Here is a 22,534-nt window from a genome sequence, read left to right as displayed (position 1 = left end):
TAGCTGGGAGGTGGGAGGGAGTGGCTGGAGGTAGGAGAGAAGGGGGGGGGGGGATGTTGGTGAGGTAGGGGCGGGGGATGAGGGACTTTAGGGAGGGGGGGAAAGGAGGGGTGTCTATGAGGCAGGAGGGGGGCGGCCGTGGTGTTGGTGAGGGGCAGGTGGTGGAGGTGGTGGTGGGCCTTTTGCCTTACCCCCCACCCCATCCCCACTCACCCCCTCCTCCTCCTCCGCCATGACTCAGCATGTTCCTCCCTGGGGGAGGAGGAGGAGTGTTGGAGGGAAGGAGGGAGGAAGGGAAGGAGGGAGGAAGGGAAGGGGGTGTCTCCACACCGCCAAGATCCCACCCACTCTGGTGGGGCCCTTTCTGGAGGGTCCCATTCTGGTAGGGCCCTTTTTTTTTTTTCCTTGTACTTCTTTTGATGGTTGTATCGTCTTCAGGGGTCGTGGTCGGCAGGAAGATCTTAGCTGAGAGAGAGAGAGAGAGAGAGAGAGAGAGAGAGAGAGAGAGAGAGAGAGAGAGAGAGGCCCCCGGTGGAGAAACAGTCCACTCTCTCGTTTTTTCAACCCTTTTTTCAGTGTTTGGTAACTGTGTATGGTGACTGGTTGGGGGTGTGAGGAGGGGTAGACGAATGGTAGGTCAGGGGGAGGGAATGTTTGGTAGGTAAGGGGCAGAGGGCAGTTGAGTGTGGTAGGTAAGGGGGAGAGGGCAGTGTATGTTGAGTGTGGTAGGTAAGGGGGAGAGGGCAGTGTATGTCGAGTGTGGTAGGTAAGGGGGAGAGGGCAGTGTATGTTGAGTGTGGTAGGTAAGGGGGAGAGGGCAGTGTATGTTGAGTGTGGTAGGTAAGGGGGAGAGGGCAGTGTATGTTGAGTGTGGTAGGTAAGGGGGAGAGGGCAGTGTATGTTGAGTGTGGTAGGTAAGGGGGAGAGGGCAGTGTATGTCGAGTGTGGTAGGTAAGGGGGAGAGGGCAGTGTATGTTGAGTGTGGTAGGTAAGGGGGAGAGGGCAGTGTATGTTGAGTGTGGTAGGTAAGGGGGAGAGGGCAGTGTATGTTGAGTGTGGTAGGTAAGGGGGAGAGGGCAGTGTATGTCGAGTGTGGTAGGTAAGGGGGAGAGGGCAGTGTATGTCGAGTGTGGTAGGGGCAGCGTTGTGTAGGATAGCGATGGGTGGTGTGTACATGGACAAGATGGATGGAATGTAAGTGGTGAGGTTAGGGTTCTCTCTGGTGTATGTAGATAGTACAGTGTACGTGGGAAGGGTTATCATCCAGGTGGGAAGGCTAGGATGATGCAGGTGAGGCCAGTGGGAGAAGGTGGTATAATGAGGCTCCTGGTGTAGGTGTAAGTGATGGTATAAGTGTAGAAAGTGTAAGTAGAGCTGACGACCTCAGTGTACACTGTGTATGTCTTAATGATGGTGTCTGCAGGGGGTGTTGATTTGCCGTCAGTAGGGATACACGTCCATGTGTATGGTGGAGGTGGAGAAGGATACACCCTGTCGTGTAGGAGATGGTATAGGACACCCCTAAGGAAGACAAGAGGGGTGCTTATGCAAAGGCTGTGTCTTACAGGATGACATTTTACTCTCTCGTGTGATCCATCCCCTCACATTTTACAGTGACTCCCACGTCACGGGTAGAAACATGTCCCTAATGGTCGTCTCGGACGATCAGAGAGAAAAAGAATGGATCTAATTACAGCACCGTAAGTGTTTGTCTGGATACTCCTGGAGGATGAGAAGCCAGAGCTTCGCTGCTCGAATAAAAAGAGGAGGTATCATAACGTCCTTCATGACCATCGTATCATCAACGAACATGATCGAGCACGAGTCTGATCCTTCTCTGGCGCTACACCAGACTTCACCTGCAGGAGGTCACGCCGTGAGTGAAAAGTCACCTTTGACAAAATCTACCGTCGGGAATACAGTATGGCTCAAGCGTTCACGCTAAAGGAGTCCACATATCCCTGCTGCTGTGAAGTAGGGCACCCCTGGGTTGCAGGAGCGTCCGGAAAGACGCCCTGGGTTACACCAGGACTCCTTCTTTACCAGGAGGTCCTGGGGGGATTCTGAATCGATAGACAACGTCCAGTTGTAACGGCAAGTTCATCACGAATACGTAGATCAAGAAGAGCCATAGTCCCAGGGCCAAGTCCTGGGGCACTCCGTGGCTCACCCCCAACCCATTTTGAGACGGCTCCTCCGACACGTACGTCCTTTGTTGTCTTCCGCTGAAGGAATCCCCCCTCCCTCGGCTTCCTACCACGGGATCCAGCTTCCTCAGCAGTGTCCTCTCAGCTGCTTGCTGGCAGTCCAGGAGCACACACACACACACACACACACACACACACACCACACACACACACCAATCTTCTCTCGTCTGCAGCACAGCTCACTCTCTTAAAGAAGTCCAAGTGATATATTTTCTTACCCACGACCTTTTTTTCCTTTTAGTTGTAACTCACATAAGAAGTTCCTTTGCATGTAGTGTGTGTGTGTGTGTGTGTGTGTGTGTGTGTGTGCACAGGGTTATACATGCATGCCTGTTGCCACATGTACATTCGAATGTTTATGTGTGACTGAGTGTATATTTACGTCCATGCAAGCTTGTCCTTGTCTAGTTAGGTCTGGATGAACAGTTTTAGGTATATACGTACTTACATATTCTCAGCTATGTATGCATGCTTGCGATGGTATGTATCCATTCTCTAGCTGTCGTGTATAATGCATAATTAACCACTTCATATACACTGATTCGACTTACTGACAGCCCGTCCCACCTCCACGACCATCAAGATGTTCCACCTCGATTCACTTCATTCAGTGCTCGCCTCTCACCCTCCTGAATGTTTAGGCCCCGATTCCCCTAAACCTCCTTAACTCCTTCCATCTCCTTCTTGGCCTCCCACTCCCCTTTCCTCCCTCCACGTTCTAACTCACAGATCCTCTCAGTCATCGTCCAACCTCTCCATATATTCGAACGGTTTCAATACACCCCGGTCAGCCCTCTCACTCAGACCGCACCTGCTGCCACACCTCAATCAAATATTGTCATTCCTCAGTCGATCAATCCAGTTCAGGCCACATATCGTCCTCACTCGCATCATTTCCAACACGCCCAACCAACTCATCCGTTCTGTTGCCTTCGGGGCAAACCCTTACAAACCTCACATTCACACAACACTGTAGGAATTACCCTACCAGCTTCTTCAAAACAACAGGCCCCGTCTCCTCCGCCGCCCCGCCCCCCCAACTTAACACACTGACCTCTCCTTTCACATTCTCCTTATGCTGCCACCAAGGACCTCAGCCCTGGTCCTCCCAGCCTGTGTGACTCACTTCAGCCTCCGGGGGGAGGGGAGGAGGGGGGTGTTCCAGCCGCCGTCGGCTCCAGTGTGTGAAGTACGCATAGCCAAACCCCCATCATGGCCTTTTGAGAGAACTCGAGTGTTTTACAAGTCGAGGTCTTCACCTGCGCGCGTCTTATGATCACTATCGCGTGCCGTAAGATCCATCCCCCCCTCAATACTCTGTGCTTCACGTAGCTGGCCCACCTTAGCACTGCCCTACTTCACGTGTGAGGAGGAAAACGCTGGGTTGAACTGTCGTTCCCCCTGGTCTAGAACGCGGCGGTATGACGCGAAACGGAACGCGGTCGGCCCGACTTGGCCTCTTCTGGATAACTTGGGACCAACTGGCGTACCACAGGTTGGCTGTCCTGAGGGAAACTTTGCGTATTGTGCAACACGAAGTAGGGAGATACGCCAGAGGGATATTGATGTATTATTGAGGTCCTTGAGCACGGCGGTACGACCCTCGAGCACGACAGGACGACCCTTGAGCACGTCGGTACGACCCTCGAGCACGACAAGACGACCCTTGAGCACGACGGCACGACCCTCGAGCACGACAAGACGACCCTTGAGCACGACGGCACGACCCTCGAGCACGACAGGACGACCCTTGAGCACGTCGGCACGACCCTCGAGCACGACAAGACGACCCTTGAACATGACGGTACAACCCTTGAGCACGACAGGACGACCCTTGAGTTTGACGGTACGACCCTTGAGCACGACAGTACGACCCTTGAGCACGACGGTAAGACCCTTAAGCACGACGGTACGACCCTCGACCACGACGGTAAGACACTTGAGCATGACAGGACGATCCTTGAGCAGGACGGTACGACCTTTCACCACGACGGTACGACCATTGGGTATGATGGCCTGGCCTCTGATCTGACCAGTGAGGTTGTGGGCAGAGGCCAGGCTCATCTTGCCCGTGGACTGTGCCCGTCATGTTCAGCGGTGGTTCCGTCGTGCCCAAGGGCTGTTCTGTCGTGCTCAAGGCTCGTACCGTCGTGCTCAAGGGTCGTACCGTCGTGCTCAAGGGTCGTGCCGTCGTGCCCAAGGGTCGTACCGTCGTTTTCACAGGCTGCACCGTCGTGCTCAAGTGGGGATTCTGCACGGCAAGGCAATGACGAAGAGCAGATGGCCGTGTAGTCATTAGCGCCTTGGACCGTGCCCTTGCCATAGTCCCGCCACCCTACCACACACCATCACTATAGTCACTCCACCATACCATACACCATCACTGTAGTCACTCCACCATACCACACACCATCACTGTAGTCACTCCACCATACCATACACCATCACTGCAGTCACTCCACCATACCATACACCATCACTATAGCCACAACACCATACCAAACACCATCACTGTAGCCATAACACACCATCACTATAGTCACTCCACCATACCACACACCATCACCATGGTTATTCCACCATACCACACACCATCACTATAGTCACTCCACCATACCGCACACCATCGCTGTAGCCACTCCACTATACCATACACCATCACTATAGTCACTTCATCATTCCATACGCCATCATTATAGCCACAACACCATACCACACACCATCACTATAGCCACAACACCATACCATACACCATCACCATAGTCACTTCATCATTCCATACGCCATCTCTGTAGGTACACCACCGTACATTACGCCATCTCTATAGCCACTCCACCATACCATACGCTATCACTGTAGCCACACCACCATACCATACGCTATCACTGTAGCCACACCACTTCACCATACCATCCCACTCAAGATACAGTCATCCCCATTCAACAAGGACCAATTGGCGAGTGTGTGTGTGTGTGTGTGTTGGGCAGCAGGTGAGGGCGAGAGAGAGAGAGAGGGAGAGAGAGAGAGAGAGAGAGAGAGAGAGAGAGAGAGAGAGAGAGAGAGAGAGAGAGAGAGCGCTAGGGACGCAGCCAGAAGCACCCTCACCTGACACAACTGGCCCCCTTCGCCTCAAGTGTGGGGCTCCCATCTTGTCATTTAACCTTCCACCTCAAAGCCCGTGCCCCTCTCCCTCTCCCATCCTCTCCCCCCCCCCTTTGCCCCTCTCCCGAGGCTGACCCCCGGGTCGACCCCACTCATCCTCGCGGGTCCTTATCCCTCCCCTCCCTCCCCACACCATTCGGCCCCTCTCATCCACACCACGTAAGAGCACCACCCCCTTTCCCTCCCTACACACACACACACCCACTTCAGGTCCATATGTTCTGCCCCCCGAACACCTCTCTTGGGATCAGGGGTCCCTCACCCTCCTCCCCTCCTCCTCCTCCTCTATCCCACATCCCTAATCCACCCGTAATGTCCCTTTAGGGTCACGTACACATCACCTCCCATGGCCCTCAGGGGGTGGGGTCACCTATTTCGCCCCTGGGTTCCCTCAGGTCCAAGTACATCACCTGGGGGGGTCTCCCCTGAGTCCCTGAATTATCCAGGGGCCGGGCTTTCAATACTCCCATCCATCAAGCCAGCGGGGACTGAGGTGATCAGCTGTGGGAAGTGGCCGAGTCTGGGGCAGTTGGGGTGTGAGGGAGGGAGTGAGGGAGGCGGGGCAGTGATTGGCTGTATGTGAAGTGAGAGGTGGATTGGGCGAGGGGTGGAGGATTAGCTCTATAAAGGGTAAGAAAGATGATGGATGTAAGGGCTGGGTGAGCTGATGATTGGCAGTATAGAAGATACGGGGGCACCGGGGATTGGCTGTATGGAGGGAAGGGGTTTGGATTGGCTGTATGGAGGGGGGGTAAGTGGGACCCCGGTTATTGGCTGTAGGAGGGTATGGGGCGGGGATTGGCTATATGGAGGGTAAAGGAGCGTTGATTGGCTGCATGGAGGATGATCGAGCGGTGATTGGCTATATGGAGGGTACGGGAGCGGTGATTGGCTGTATGGAGGGTAAGGGAGCGGTGATTGGCTGTATGGAGGGTAAGGGAGCGGTGATTGGCTGTATGGAAGGTAAGGGAGCGGTGATTGGCTATATGGAGGATGATGGATCAATGATTGGCTGTATGGAGGGTGAGGGAGCGGTGATTGGCTGTGTGGAGAGTAAGGGAGCGGTGATTGGCTGTGTGGAGAGTAAGGGAGCGGTGATTGGCTGTGTGGAGAGTAAGGGAGCGGTGATTGGCTGTGTGGAGAGTAAGGGAGCGGTGATTGGCTGTATGGAGAGTAAGGGAGCGGTGATTGGCTGTATATAGAGAGAGTTCGGGGAGAGGCCATGACTTCTCCGATTTTGGGCCTGAGCGTGACCCCCTGCGACCACCACAGCGACACAGGAGCTTAGCGGGTTACCATTAAGGGAAGGGCGTCCCCCACACACTACCTTGGAGGATTACCTTCCCTGCGGCGCAGACTTCCGAGGATACCCTCTCCCTCACCAGCCAGGGGACTCACCTCAAAGCGGCGACTCCCCGCAAAGTCTTGCCTGCGTCAGGGTCTTCAGAGAGGACCCCCCCTCTGCTTGGGGGAGACTGCCTCAGGGGCCTGTCTTGTATGGGGGCGACCCTGTAGGGGATAATAACTCGAGGGGGGTTTTACCTGGAGCAGAGCAGCTTGATGGTGGCTTTGGCTCCTCCTCCGGGGTTGCCACACCCAGCAGCGCCTCCGTCTGTGCCTTCCCCCGGAGGCATACCCATCGAAGCCCACCCCCGGAGGCACCTTCATCGCGGCCCACCCCTGGGATACACCGCCGCCGAGGCCCCGTCTCTCCCCTGGAGGCACCGTTACCACGTGCGGGCGCCCCTTGGGGCAGTGGGGCGGGCGTGAGATGGGGCGACAGGTTAATAAGGTTGTCCTGGACTGGCCGGGGCGCGCCCTGGTGTGCGGCGCGGTGTAGGCGTGTATGTTGGCATGCCACCCCGGTCCCGCCATTCACCCCGCGCCGCGGGGGTCGCCGCTCCCCCGACACACTCCAATTTTCACTCACCTTCGTCTCGTCTCTGTACACATCGCCCGACTGTGGCGCGGGTGTGTCGGGGGCCGGCGCGCCGGACAACCCGCAGGTCCGGGGGTGTGTGTGTCCGGGGCTTGGTGAGGGACGAAGACAGAAATGCCAGCGGGGTAGGACCTCCGTCGGAGGCGTCAGTACTGGCAGAGGTGCCCCATGGGGCGCCCACCTGCCCCGCACGCCGCCCCCGCCCGGGTAGCACGGCTTCTGGCGCCGCCCTACCATGACTCTTTACTGCTCCCCCAACATGACCACTACTTCCCCTCCTCCTCCTCCTCCTCCTTCTCCCTTCCTCACCATGGCCCCCAACATGACCATGACTCCCCCATCCTCCCAGCCGTGCCCTCAACTCCCCTACTATGCTCCCCAACGACTAAACTTCCTGAAGCCACAGGAAAACTTCCTCTCCCATACTGCGTAGGTTGTCGCGTCATGGACACCTGTATACCACCACACCGTCTACACCTGTCCTCTATACCACCACACCGTCTACACCTGTCCTCTATACCACCACACCATCTACACCTGTCCTGTACACCACCATATCATCTACACCTTCCTGCACACCATTTACACCTGTCCTGTACACCAATACATCATATCTACACCTGTGTACCCCACTCCTACAGGTGTCATCACACCTGCAGTGTGAACACCAGTCCTACTGGTACAGGTGTCATCAGACCGTCTACACCTGTCTTGTGTACCCCACTCCCGCTGCTCCAGGTGTCAGATCATAATTTATGCAGGAGTTTTTTCTTCTTCTTCTTACATCAAGCCACAAAAGGAACCTTATAAAATCATACACCACTACTTATGACTCCAGTGTGTGTCCATTAACCTTGTAGATCATGCCTCAAGGAAGGCGGGGGGAGAGGTGAGGGATGTGATGCTCCCCTCGCAAATCTTCACACGAGTGTTACTTCCTTCTGCAGGAGAGATCGTGACCCGCGTGGCTCTGGACCGGGAGCTGAAGGCGGTGTATGAGGTGACGGCGGAGGTGCACGACGAGGGGCGTCCTCCTCGCCACGCGCGCGCCACCGTCCGCGTCCTGGTCACTGACGTCAACGACAACTCCCCGACCTTCATCGAGCCCCGCGAGGCCTCCGTCAGCGTGAGGGAGGAGCAGCCTGCAGGCACTGAAGTGCTCCAGGTGGGTGTCGATCTCTTGTCCTTGGGTTCTTTCAGGTATGGTCTGTCGTCCCTCGAGGTTCCTTAGGGTTCTACGGGTGGGTTTTGTGGTTCATGGGGTTCTACAGGTGGGTCTTGTGGTTCATGGGCTCTACAGGTGGGTCTTGTGGTTCATGGGCTCTACAGGTGGGTCTTGTGGTTCATGGGATTTACAGGTGGGTCTTGAGGTTCATGGGTTCTACAGGTGGGTCTTGTGGTTCATGGGGTTCTACATGTGGATCTTATGGTTCATGAGTTCTAAAGATGGGTCTTGGGGTTCTACAGTGGGTCTTTTTGTTCATGGAGCTCTACAGGTGGGTCTTACGGTTCATGGGTTCTACAGGTGGGTCTTGTGGCTCATAGGTTCTACAGGTGAGTCTTGTGGTATATGGGTTCTACAGGTGGTTCTTTTTGTTCATGGGGTTCTACAAGTGGGGTCTTGAGGTTCATAGGGTTCTACAGGTGGGTCTGAAGATTCTTGGGTTCTACAGGTGGGTCTTGTCATGGGTTCTACATGTGGGTCTTGTGGTTCATGGAGTTCTACAGATGGGTCTTGTGGTGTGGTTTATGGGGTTCTGCAGGTGGGTCTTGTGGTATATGGGGTTCTACTGGTGGGTCTTGTGGTTCATGGAGTTCTACATGTGGGTATTGTGGTTCATGGGGTTCTACAGGCGGGTCTTGTGGTTCATGGGGTTCTACAGGTGGGTCTTATGGTTCATGGGGTCCTACAAGTAGGCTTTGTGGTTCATGGGTTCTACATGTGGGTCTTGTGGTTCATGGGTTCTACAGGTGGGTCTTGTAGTTCATGGGGCTCTACAGGAAAGTCTTGTGGTTCATGGGGTTTTAAATGTGGGTCTTGTGGCTCATGGGGTTCTACAGGTGGGTCTTGTGGTTCATGGGGTTCTACAAATGGATCTTGTGCTTCATGGGTTCTACAGGTGGGTCATGGGGTTCTATAGGTTGGGTCTTGTTGGTTCAAGAGGTCTACAGATGGGTCATGGAGGAGTACTACAACAGGTGGGTCTCGTGGTTCAATGGGTTCTACAAGTGGAGGGGGGGTCTCATCTTGATTCAGAGCATGTAACGAGCCGTGTGTAACCCCGTTACAGGTGCGCGCGACGGACAGGGACGAGGGCAACAATGCCTCCATCACCTACTCCTTCATCACCACCGAGGACAACGATGATGATGGCGCCTTCAACATCAACCCCACCACAGGCGTCATCACCACCACGAAGGTGCGTCCCACACCTCACCGTCTCCATCTGTTAAGACTCGGACCTCACCATGACACGACCTAGGACGCCTCACGTCGCTCATACACTCCTCCCCAGGACACCTAGCGTCACACCGGCGTCTCTAACACACACCCCAGGACACCTAGCGTCACACCGATGTCGCTAACGCACTCCCCAGGACACCTAGCGTCACACCGGCGTCTCTAACACACTCCCCAGGACACCTAGTGTCACACCGATGTCGCTAACACACTCCCCAGGACACCTAGCGTCACTCCGGCGTCTCTAACACATACCTCAGAACACCTAGTGTAACACCAACTTCGCTAACACACTCCCTAGGACACCTAACGTCACATTAACGTCGCTAACACACTCCTCAGGACACCTAGCGTCACACCAACGTCGCTAACACACTCCCCAGGACACTTAGCGTCACGCCAACGTCGCTAACACAAACCCCAGGACACCTAGCGTCACACCGATGTCGCTAACGCACTCCCCAGGACACCTAGTGTAACACCAACGTCGCTAACACACTCCAGGACACCTAGCGTCACATTGACGTCTCTAACACACACCCCGGGACACCTTGTGTAACACCAACGTCACTAACACATACCTCAGGACACCTAACGCCCCACCAACGTCGCTAACACACACCCCAGGACACCTAGTGTAACACCAACGTCGCTAACACACACCCCAGGACACCTAGTGTAACACCAACGTCGCTAACACACACCCCAGGACACGTAGCGTCACATTAACGTCTCTAACACACACCCCAGGACGCCTTGTGTAACACCAACGTCGCTAACACACACCCCAGGACACGTAGCGTCACATTAACGTCTCTAACACACACCCCAGGACGCCTTGTGTAACACCAACGTCGCTAACACACACCCCAGGACGCCTCGCGTCCCCTCAACATCGCTAACACACTCCCCAGGACACCTCGTCACTGGGTGTCATCCTTCAGACACTGGGGGGCACTTCCATACCCCCAGCCACACCCCAGGGTCACTATCCACACCCCTGGAATCATCATTCACACTCTAGGATCAATAGTCACCTCGGGGTCACCTCTTCTTGCTTCAGTCTCCCTCACACGGGGTCACAAACTCACATTTTACAGTCCATTCATACGATAGTCACCAGAATGATCACAAAATGTGCCCTTGCTTACTTAGAATTTGTCATACATCTCTTGTTTGCCGAGCAAACCAATGAACTAACCTTGTTATTAGCTCTTTGCGATCCATGTTAGTTCCTTGCGATGTTCGTTCACCCGTCTCGATATTGTAGTTTAATATCGTCGTACGTGTTTTTTTTGCGACAGGTGTTGGATCACGAGGTGAAGCAGGTGTACCGGGTGACGGTGCAGGCCAGCGACCAGGGCAACCCGCCGAAGAACGTCACGAAGCTCATACAGATAGAAGTGTTGGACCTCAACGACAACAGACCGACCTTCCCCGCGTCGTCCATGGTGTTCAAGGTGAAGGAAGGCATCAAGGTGGGCGAGGAGGTGGGGTCGGTGATCGCCGTGGACCGCGACGCGGGCGAGAACGGCCGCGTCACCTACACCATACTCTCGGGCAACACCTACGGCACTTTCGACATTAACAAGACCACGGGGCAGGTCTTCACGGCCAGGCAGGTGGACTACGAACTGGCCATCGAGTACATGCTGCAGGTGAAGGCCGTCGACTCCTCGGCCACCAACCCACAGAGTTCCATCATCAACGTCAAGATCGAAGTGCAGGATGAAAACGATCAGTCCCCCATCTTCAAGGACGACCCCATCATCTTCTCCATCAGCGAGAACACAGCCATCGGCACGCCCGTGTGGAACTTCACCGCCACGGACTTGGACTCGGGCGACAATGGCTACGTCCAGTACTCGCTCACGCAACAGAGGCCGAAGAAGGTGTTTAAGCTGGACTCGACGACGGGTATGTTGACGCTCATGGCGCCGCTGGACTACGAGGAACACCGCGAGTTCACGCTGGTGGTGACGGCCGCCGACCAGCCCAGGGACGAGACCCACCGCCGGCAGGCCTCCGTCACGGCGCGGATCCTGATCGAAGACTTCAACGACAACTCGCCCAAGTTCGTGTCGCGTGGACGCGTGGATATCATGGAGGACGAGCTGCGCGGCTACCCGGTCCTACACGTCATTGCCACGGACGAGGATTCGCGCGACAACGGTCGCGTCACGTACATCATCAGCTCGGGTAACGAAGACGGCAGCTTCGCTCTCGACTACGAGACGGGAGTGTTGAGCATCGTGAAGGTCCTGGACCGTGAGCGTGCCACTCAGTACCGCCTCAACGTGACGGCCAGCGACCACGGCCAGCCACCCCGCTCCGCCACGCAGGTCATCGAAGTCTTCATTGAAGACGTGAACGACAACCCTCCCAAGTTCAGTCAGCCGGTGTATAAAGCCAACGTGTCTGAGGGGGCACCGCCCGGCACCCCAGTCATCCGGGTGACGGCGTCCGACAGCGACTACGGCAGCAACAGCAACCTGACGTACATCATCCCCTCCGGAATCGGCGACAACAAGTTCCGTATCAACCCAGGCACTGGAGACATCCACACCGTGGCCACGCTGGACCGCGAGGAGAAGGACCAGTACACCTTGACGGTGTATGTGCGCGACGGGTCGTTCCCCGCGCAGTATGATACTGCCTCTGTGCTGGTGACCCTCACCGATGTCAACGACCATGCCCCAGAGTTCCGAGATTCCTGCTACCCTCTGCGTGTGCCGGAGAACACCGACCTCTCCGTCATTCACACGGTCTTGGCCACGGACCGAGACGCCGGCCTGAATGGCAGAGTCAGGTACTCCATTACAGATGGTAACGTCAACAATAAGTTCAGCATCGGCTCTTACTCCGGCCAGCTGTCGTCTCGTCCGCTGGATCGAGAAGCTCACGCGAAGTACTTCCTGGTCATCACGGCTGAGGATCGGGCCTCGTCGGCGCTGCGGGGCATCTGCAACATCACCATCACAGTCGAGGACCAGAACGACAATGATCCCAAGTTCTCGCAGAATCGGTACACTGCCACGCTGCCGGAAGACGCCCTGCCAGACACCACCGTCCTCACCGTCAGGGCCATGGATGAAGACCATGGGGAGAACGCTCGCATCACCTACTCCCTCAGCAATGAGACGCAGTGGCTCTTCAAGATAGACAACGAAACTGGAGTCATCACAACAGCTGGGTAGGTTCAGGCTTGTTGATTTATATCATCTTTGACGACAACACGCTGGGGCTTGAACTGCATTCAGTGACTAAATCCACATTTCTTTTTAAAGTATAAAGGGACATAAAACCTTGCTCATATTTTCAGATCGTATATTTGATTCTAGTGCATACTTTTATTAAGTGATCTTCGCTTTGCAACAGGTACTTTGACCGGGAGAAACAGAGTGTGTACACGTTCGAGGTTCGTGCGACGGACGGGGGCCGCTATGACTCCCGGTCGGAGAAGGCCCAAGTGCAGATCACCATCAGTGACGTCAACGACAACAAGCCAGTGTTCACCCAGTACCCCTTCACCGTGGACGTGCCTGAGTACTCCCAGCCCGGCCACCAGCTGCTCCAGGTCACCGCCACAGACAAAGACGAGGGTGTCAACGCTGACATCGTCTTCAGGTAGGCTGTCTGGATTCCAGCTGAGGGAGCAGCTAACTTTTCTGGGTTTCTTTTTTTCTGTCACCATCACAACCAAGTCGTGTATTACCTATCTAATTTTGAGATTACCTTTGTTCAGTGTGATAATACAAGCTCTAGCATTGATAGGCAGCCATTGGGAACATTTTGGGTTATGTAATGAAACTATAAACTTCCTCACATCACAAAGGTGATTTGTCATTTCATTTGCGAGCATTAATACAAGTAAAAGAATATTACTGTTTGAAAGAATGTTCTAAAGTTACACACTGAATGTACATGATGTTCATTTTCCAGCTTGGTGGATGAACCAGCGAACAACAAGTTCCGAATCAACCCGGAGACTGGCATCGTAACGGCAACAAGCACCCTGGGGCTGGAGAGTGGTCGCATCTTCCATCTGGAGGTAGTGGCACAAGACCGAGGTCGGCCACCTCAGTCCTCAACTGGCCTGGTGGAGATCCGTGTGGGGGACGCCACCTCGGCCACCACACTCCACTTCCAGAATTCCACTTACTCTGCCGAGCTGGGAGAGAACGCTCCAGCAGGGTCAGATGTGGTGCAGGTCGCTGCCTTCCGTTCCGACGGCCGCCGACAGAGGATCGCCTACAGCTTTGGCTCAGGGAACGAGGACAACATCTTCGAGATCAATAGCAATAATGGGCTGATCCGTGTGCGCGACCCTCGCCGTCTGGACTACGAGACCATCCCACAGATGAGGCTCATCATCGTGGCCCAGGCCGAAGGGGAGGTCTCCCTCTACGCCTACACCAGCGTCTGGATCACCCTCGTCGACAAGAACGACAACGCCCCGCGCTTCACGCAGGATCGCTACGTGTCCTCCGTGTGGGAAGGCTATAACAAGGGCGCCTACGTCATGCAGGTCTCCGCCACCGACGACGACACTGGGGTCAACGCAAACATCGTCTACCACATCGTCGACGGCAACCACGACAATGCATTCGTCATCGACCCGCCCTTCTCCGGGATCGTCAAGACCAACATCGTGCTGGACCGTGAGATCCGTGACGCGTACAAGCTGACCATCATCGCCACGGACGAGGGGGCACCTCAGCTGACCGGCACATGCACCCTCAGGATCAATATAGTTGATGCGAATGATAACCAACCTACCTTCCCGCCTCACTCTATTGTCCAAGTTTCTGAAGGTCAGTCCGTACGCCTTGAGCGTTTCTCCTATCACCTGTGTTCATGACCTCAAGAACTTAGATTGTTATGATAATCATCTGTGTTCTTTTACGTGTAGTATAACATGTTCCATGCCAATAACTTACTACGTATGTTCCTTTACATCTAATATACCACAAATATACTATCTTCCAAGCCTGTAACTCATCACGTGTGTTCTTTTTACGTCTAATATGTCATTTTCTATGCCACAGGTGCCGAGGTAGGCACGGTGATAACTACCATTACCGCTAACGACGTGGACACAAACCCGGCCATCACCTACAACTTTGCCGCCGACGGCAACCCACACAAGATGTTCAGCATCGACAAGTTCAGCGGCAAGATCACCCTGGCGCTGCCGCTCGACCACGAGACCCGGGCCGAGTACATGCTGCAGGTGGAGGCGTCGGACACGGCCCACATAGCCACCACCTCCATCACCGTCCAGGTGGTGGACGAGAACGACAACCCTCCCATCTTTACTCAGCAAGCGTACCAGGTGGCGCTGCCAGAGCTGTCCCAGCCGGGGACTTCCGTCACGAGGGTAAGTGACCGTACACACAGCACCGGACTGAACCACCCATACGCCAACTCCGTCTTTCCCCTCCTCTCCCTCACCTTAAGCTCCCACCGAATCAATACCCACGCCTTAACTCATCACCCTCATTAGTTCTCTTGGAAGTATAGACCTCCCTTGCATATTGTAGCCTCATTTCTCATCTTCAGCATCCAATCCATGTATAATAATGTGGTGCCTCCATAATTCATAAAGTTTTCGTTATTCCTCTTAACGTGAATAGAAGGTGACTTCAAAAAATAAATTCATTCATCAGAAATGTTGAGTTTCGAGAGTCCAGATCTCATCCACCGGAGTCATTTAGCCAGATCACATCAAGCTCTTCCTCCTCCCACCATCTTTTGTCGAGGCGTTCCTCTGGTGCTTCCACGTCCCCCCACCCCCCTCCCCCCAGTTTTTACATGATCGTCTAGTTCAGTGGTACATTTTACTCTTAAGATGATGAGACAATGTCCCCTTCTCAGATGACCCTCTCGTGTCCCTCACTCAACCTGCCACATTCTGAACACAAGGACAGGTCTGCCATACTCCCATATATTCTCTTGATTTCTGCATAGCTGTATTTTGTATCATATTGTGGTTTATGTATACAGAGCTCCATGCGACATAAGGCTGTATTCATACAATATGTAGCCTCTTATTGCTTCGTGCACCACTATTAACTCAGAATGGTAGATGGGATGGTGATATACACTGACGTGTTAGTCTAGAGTCCCTGATGACCACTTCCTTCTGCAGGTGAATGCAACGGACGCCGACGCCGCCTTCAACGCCCGGGTAACCTACAGCCTAGGAACGTCCTCTGACGGAGGCTTCTACATCGGCGAGCGCACCGGTGTCATCTACACCAACTCGTCTGTGCACTACAACCCGCGTCACCCCGTCATCCAGCTGGTTGTGACTGCCAGGGATGGCGGAAGGCCCTCCCTCGCCGCTGTCGCCGCCGTCAGGATACAGGTCACAGATGTCAACGACAACGCGCCCAAGTTCTCCAGAGAAGTGTACACGTAAGATAAACTGTGTCATAGCAGTTTGAACATACACTTTACATGAATACCCATCGTTCAAAGACATACTTTTTATAATGATATTCCTTTTGGGGCCATGGATTTAGAATGATATACCTTTTTGTGGCCATGTATTTATAATGATATAACTTTTGGGGCCATGGACTTATATACCTTTTGGGGCCATAGATTCATAGTGATATACTTATTGGGGTCATGGATGATTTACAGGACAGAGGTGACTCATCTACCCACTTCGAATGTGATATCTTCAGAACACTTGCAATAACGTATCTCCATCAGGACCTTGAGTTATAAAGAGCTTTTCTTATCTCCTTGTTATTTGGTCGGGTCTTCCATCTCACTGTAAGGCTGCATGGAGAGGATACTTTGTTATCTTGTTATCTTTGTTCCAACAGTGCCCATGTGAGTGAAGATGCCCCGCGAGGTCACCCCGTCACCCGCTTATCAGCCTCGGACATGGACGAGTCCCGTCACAACCGTAACATCGACTACTGTCTAGTGGGAGGCAACGAACTCGGTGCCTTCAGATCACCAGCAACACAGGGGAGATCCTGCTGGTGAAACGCCTCGACCGGGAGGAGAGGGCCGAGTTCCGCCTGGTGGCCCTTGCTACCGATCGAGGCCGCCCCGCCAGAAACGCCACGGCAGAGGTGGTCATCACAGTGGATGACATCAACGACCACGCGCCTATCTTCAACCAGAGCGAGTACGCTGTCACCGTCAGCGAATCCCTGGGCTTGGGCGCTTCCATCCTGCAGGTCGTGGCTTCTGACAACGACGCCGGCGACAACGCACGTCTCAACTACGACATCACCTCTGGCAACGATCGCCAGGTGTTTGCTGTGGACTCTGAGACGGGCGTGATCACCCTGCGCGAGGCCCTGGACTATGACTCCGTGGCCGAGTACCGCTTTATAGTCAGGGCTACTGACGGTAACCGTCATCATCCGCTGTCTGCTCTGGCAACCGTCCACATCACCCTGGAGGACGAGAATGACAACGCCCCACAGTTTCCCGTTGACAAGTACCTGGAGTTCGTGCCCGAGAATGCTCCCGTTGGCACCTCGGTCTTCACCGCCCATGCTAATGATGCCGATAAAGGACAGTACGGAGCCCTCAACTACTCCATACCTGGAGGGAAGGACATGGACAAATTCAGCGTTGACTACAAGACAGGTATTGTCGTCACCAAGGCCGTGTTTGACTACGAGGCCAAGCAAGCGTACTCCTTCTTACTTCGCGCGATTGACGCAGGAGGCAAGTCGTCCGTGGTTACCGTCCAAGTCAACGTGGACAGCCAGGACGAGTTTGCACCGGAATTCCTGGAGCGAAACTACAACTTCGCCATACCGGGCAACGTGGAGGCCGGGATGGTGGTGGGTCGCGTGGAAGCTACGGACAAGGACGAGGGACCTGACGGCCGAGTTTTCTACTCGCTCCGCACGTCATCCAGCACGTTCAAGATCAACCGCACGTCAGGTGAGATCACCGTGCGACGTGCTGGAGTACGGGACGAGGGACTGACGCGGCTGGAGGTGGTGGCCACGTCCGGGCTGGTCGGGTCCCTCCGTGCCGTGGCTGTGGCCGAGATCAGCGTAGGGGGTAAGAACGGTACCTGGAACAACACAACGCCTGCGACCACTGGAGGGCAGGACTCCGGAGGCCTGGCCACCTGGGCCATTGGTCTTCTCGTTGCCCTCATCTTCCTCGTGCTGATCTTCGGCGGAGCGTTCCTCTTCCTCTACCGGCGGAATCTTCGCGCTCGCAAACCTGCCATGGCTGACCAGTTTGATACATCCTTCGATACCATAGACATTCGGCCTCCGCCTACGGCTCCCGCGGACCTTTCCCAGTACCCGCCACGCTACAATGATCTACCTCACTACGACCACCACGGAGAGCGCAGCCACCATCACGGCAACACAACGTCTGAGATGAGCGAACAGAGCCAGAGTGCCAGCAGTGGCCGGGGCAGCGCCGACGACAACGAGGACGTGGAAGATGAGGAGATCCGCATGATAAACGAAGGGCCTCTCATCCAGCAGCAGAAGCTGCGGGAGAGACTTGGCCTCCCGGACTCAGGGATCCGCGACGACGACAACATGAGCGACGTGTCGGTGCACAACACGCAGGAGTACCTGGCAAGACTCGGCATAGACACCACCAAGAGCGAGTCGACCAAGGGTTCCCAGGACCTGGCGCACTCCATGGAGAGCATGCACATGTTCGACGACGAAGGTGGCGGAGAGGCGGACGGCATGGACATCAGCAATCTCATATACGCCAAGTTGAACGAAGTCACTCCAGAGGAAGAATCTTCGATAATGGACGGCACTCGGGCATTCGGCTTCGGCGACGAGAGCCAGCCGTCCATGACGGGCTCGCTGAGTTCCATCGTGCACAGCGAGGAGGAACTGCAGGGCTCCTACAACTGGGACTACCTGTTGGACTGGGGGCCGCAGTACCAGCCACTGGCACACGTCTTCTCCGAAATCGCCCGCCTGAAGGACGACTCCGCGCCTAACTACAGCCGAGAACCCATGAAGAAGACGCTGAACCCGCAGGTGAAGACGATCCCGCCGCCGCTGCTGACCAGCGTGGCGCCGCGTTCCATCGCCCCCGTGGCGCTCAGCTCGGTGCGGACTAGTCAGCTGACGCTACCCTCCCTGCCTCGCTCTCCCATCAGCCACGAGTCCTCCTTCACCTCTCCCGCAATGTCTCCTTCCTTCAGCCCCTCCCTCTCCCCTCTGGCCACCCGCTCTCCCTCCATCTCTCCGCTGATGACGCCGGGAAGCGTTAGCCACGCCACGTCTCCAGCTGCCGCTGCCGCCGCCCAGACCTCAGCCACGTCCACACCTCACCACGGCCGCCCCGTCGGGCAGCGGCCGGGGCCAGCGGGTCTGATGGCCGGGGCTTCGTCAGGCTCAGAAACAGAACTCAGGATATAGCCGTCACTATACCCTCTTCTCCACCACCACCACCACCACTACCATAACCACCATCATCACCACCACAACCATCACTACCACCACCCATCCCCACCACCATAACCACAGCTGCCTCCTCCTCCCCAACTACTTTGCTGCCCAACTCATATGAGGACATCACGTATGCCTCGACACAGCCAGATTTGACACACTCCGTTAGTGGCCAAATTACAAATGTGATATACTAGTTATTGGTGTGACGTTGCCAAATGTGCTTAATCGCATGGTGCGTTGTGTGTGTACGCGTGCGTGCGTGTGTGTGTTGTGTGTTGTGTGTATATTTTGTGAATATTTAAGTACTGTCTCAGAATCAAAACTGGCGGTAATGGAACAGCTCAGAGCAGCGATGCACCCCTCCCTCAAGTGGTGGAACGCTCTAGGTGTCAAGTAGTGGAAGTGTATCCTCCTGATAAGGTGATGATGTTATTGGTGAGTGTGTGTGTGTGTGTGTGTGCAGGCAGACTCCCCTCCTGCAGCTAGGAGCACCAGGACGGTGACGTGTGACCAGTGGCTGCTCTGTGGCGCTCCCCTCAGTCGCCAGCGGCCAAGCTGGCAGTCGCTAAAAGTGCTCGTTGATCATCGCGCATCGACCGGCACTCGTTTGTTGATACCTCGTTGCCCAGTGCTCGTTCACCAGCGGCTCGTTCACGAGCGGCGGCAGCATCGCCCGATGCTGGCCTCGTGATGAGGGGGTCGTGAGAGTCGCCCGAAACACAAAGAGACTTCTGATGTGGTAGCCAGGTGAATCATGCGCCAGGACTGTGGACACTCTGGTGCACGACACACACACTAGTAATTTATAACCAGTTTAGTGTAGCATCGGGACTCTGAAGCGCATGTGCCTGGAACCATTGACTGCGTCTGTGGACAGCCTCTCAAGCCTAGTGCTGTGGCTGCTGTGCTCGGTGTATAATCCAGTGGTAATGACGATAACTGTGGTGTGTGTACCGACATAGACGCCAAGTGCAGTGTCCTAAGATAAAAAAGGAAAGTACCCTCAGTGTGCAGGTGCCCTCCTGAGAAATGAGGGCACAGACAGTATCATTATTTTTTTTCATTATTATTATTATTATTATTCACCTCACAAGTTATATGCCAAATGTGCCACATAAGGAATGATTAGCTATGGAACATCCCAAGTTAGTGGTCCAGTCGGGGGGGCAGTGCCAAGGTTGTTGCCACAACCACAACCCCACGCTGGTGCAGTGCCAAGGTTGTTTGCCACAACCACAACCCCACGCTGGTGCAGTGCCAAGGTTGTTACCACAACCACAACCCCACGCTGGCAACATGTCCTGTCTTCCTGCCCACGTCACGAGGATGAACCTCTACCCCTCCACCCTCCTCCCCATGACTAACCCATGTCCCTCTTCCCATAAGGCCAAACCTCCCTCCCGCCGCTCCACTGAAGTGCAACCTCCTCTCTCTCTCTCTCCCTCTCGTTACGGGGTACTTAATCCTCATTCACATTTCCAACTAGGGTCAGCCTATCTTCCTGTCTTTTCCTATATGCTAGGGGTGAACGGCTGGCCCCCCTTCCCTATACCTTTCCTTGCCTCGCACTAGGGTCAACTGCTGTCTTTCCCTACCTTCCCGTAGGCTAGTCTTTCCTTCCCTGTGAAACCTATGCCCCTAGGCCTCACACTGCCAGAGGTAGGACAGACTCCCGCTCACACCCAGCAGCCGACATGACCCCCTCCTAACATTAGTGGCCAGCGAGTGAATGCAGGACCAACTACCACGCCTCCCTACGCGTTACCCTCTAGCTCAGTGCTTCCGAGCGAAGACCTACCATCCCTTCACGCCCTCTGGCCACCCTGGGTCCCTTGATGGCCGCGCGCCCCCTTGCGGGCATCAGCGCCACATCATACCCTCTCCCTCCTTCAGAAAGGTCGACACAACACCATCACTCAGGATAAACTCTCGCCGTGGCTCCGTCTCTTGTTATACAGTACTCACGGTCTCCTTCCATTCTCTTAATCATCCTTTCTGCTTCGCCTTCACCTCATACAACTCCCTCCTTCCCCATTTCCATCCCCTTTTATTCTATTTTTTTTTTCCTCCAAATCAGAACCTCTCGTCTCTACGTGCAGTGCCATGCGCCGCTAGCCAGCAGCGGCTCTCTACACCCTTATAGTGCCAAGGTAACCCCAACCTTTTTAGGATTGTTGCCAAGCAGTAATTGTGCCAAGTCTCTCTCTCTCTCTCTCTCTCTCTCTCTCTCTCTCTCTCTCTCTCTCTCTCTCTCTCTCTCTCTCTCTCTCTCTCTCTCTCTCTCTCTCTCTCTTTGCCCCCTCCTTCCCTGTTGCCAGATGAGGGACGTTGTGGACACTGATTGTGCCAAGTTGTCCTCCTTCCTTTTTCCTCCCATCCCCACACCACACCCCCACCCTCCTCTTTCTCCTCCCACACCACGCCCACCCGTGGCCACGCCCTCCGGGCGGCGGGTGACCAGCCGCCCGCCCCGCCCCGCCCCCCCTTCCTCCTCACCCACACCGTCCTGTTACCAGTTTCTGGTCCAAACTCCTCCCTCCCCGTCAGTAATAGTGCCAATTCCTCCTCACGCCACATTTTCCTCAGTCGTCAGTTGATGCGCTGGTCAGTGTTGTGCTACAGATTTTTAGAAAAAAAAATAACAAATTATTTACGAAAAGTCGAAACGTTTTTCTCTTATCTTATTCTTTTAAAAACACGTACATCATTACCATACTCGGGAAACGTCACGTAGAAATTTACATGATAGAATATGAATTATTTATAAGTGTTTAAAAAAAAATATTGGATTTGTTGTATTTATGTAATTTAAAAAAAAAATCAAACAAAAATATTAAGATAAAACTTTGTGCAATGCCGTGTAAGGATTAAGTGTCCGAGTTAACTGTCGAGTTTAATTAGTGAACTACCCCTCTTGTAGGGACCTTAGGTCATCAGGTAAGGTCTTCTAACCCATGGTAAGATGGTCTGTTATCACCACCACAGGCCACCATCACCTCCTCCTCCTCCCACTCCCACAGGCAGAAGTGTTGACACCGAGGTGTTCTTCCCACATGAGTCTACTTTATTTCGTGTGTGTTCAACTGTCAATTTGACACCTTCTTCCCCACCCCCCCTGCCAAATCAAAATGTACCTACAACATAGGAACGACCTGTCTCCAGATGGGCAACTCTTCCTGTATATAGTTTTGACATATGAGCAATTTTTTTTTCTCTCTCTCTTTTCTGTACAGTTTTAAATTCTTTTTGTGTACACACAGAAATTTGTATAATTTTGTATTGTGATAACGCCTTATACCTTCTTCAAGGTATAGACTTTAATAAAGAAATAGTTGATGAA

The 22,534-nt window shown here is 54.3% G+C and overlaps 1 protein-coding gene across 1 annotated transcript in view; it reads left to right on the top strand.

Annotated features, from left to right (window-relative positions):
• ds (dachsous cadherin-related 1) overlaps nucleotides 1–22,534 on the top strand; it is a 594,485-nt gene extending 571,951 nt beyond the window's left edge. Inside the window, 9 exon segments of the mRNA XM_071682733.1 lie at nucleotides 8,256–8,473; nucleotides 9,600–9,728; nucleotides 11,074–12,962; nucleotides 13,148–13,396; nucleotides 13,712–14,583; nucleotides 14,818–15,149; nucleotides 15,921–16,189; nucleotides 16,609–16,742; nucleotides 16,745–22,534. Of these exon segments, the coding sequence (XP_071538834.1) occupies nucleotides 8,256–8,473; nucleotides 9,600–9,728; nucleotides 11,074–12,962; nucleotides 13,148–13,396; nucleotides 13,712–14,583; nucleotides 14,818–15,149; nucleotides 15,921–16,189; nucleotides 16,609–16,742; nucleotides 16,745–19,161 (6,509 nt within the window). The 3' untranslated portion in view covers nucleotides 19,162–22,534.

The sequence above is a fragment of the Panulirus ornatus genome, chromosome 34 (genome assembly GCF_036320965.1).
Source record: "Panulirus ornatus isolate Po-2019 chromosome 34, ASM3632096v1, whole genome shotgun sequence".
NCBI classification, from domain to species: Eukaryota; Metazoa; Arthropoda; class Malacostraca; order Decapoda; family Palinuridae; genus Panulirus; species Panulirus ornatus.
The sequence above is the reverse complement of the archived record's forward strand: the minus strand, read 5'-3'. Positions and strand labels throughout refer to the sequence as shown.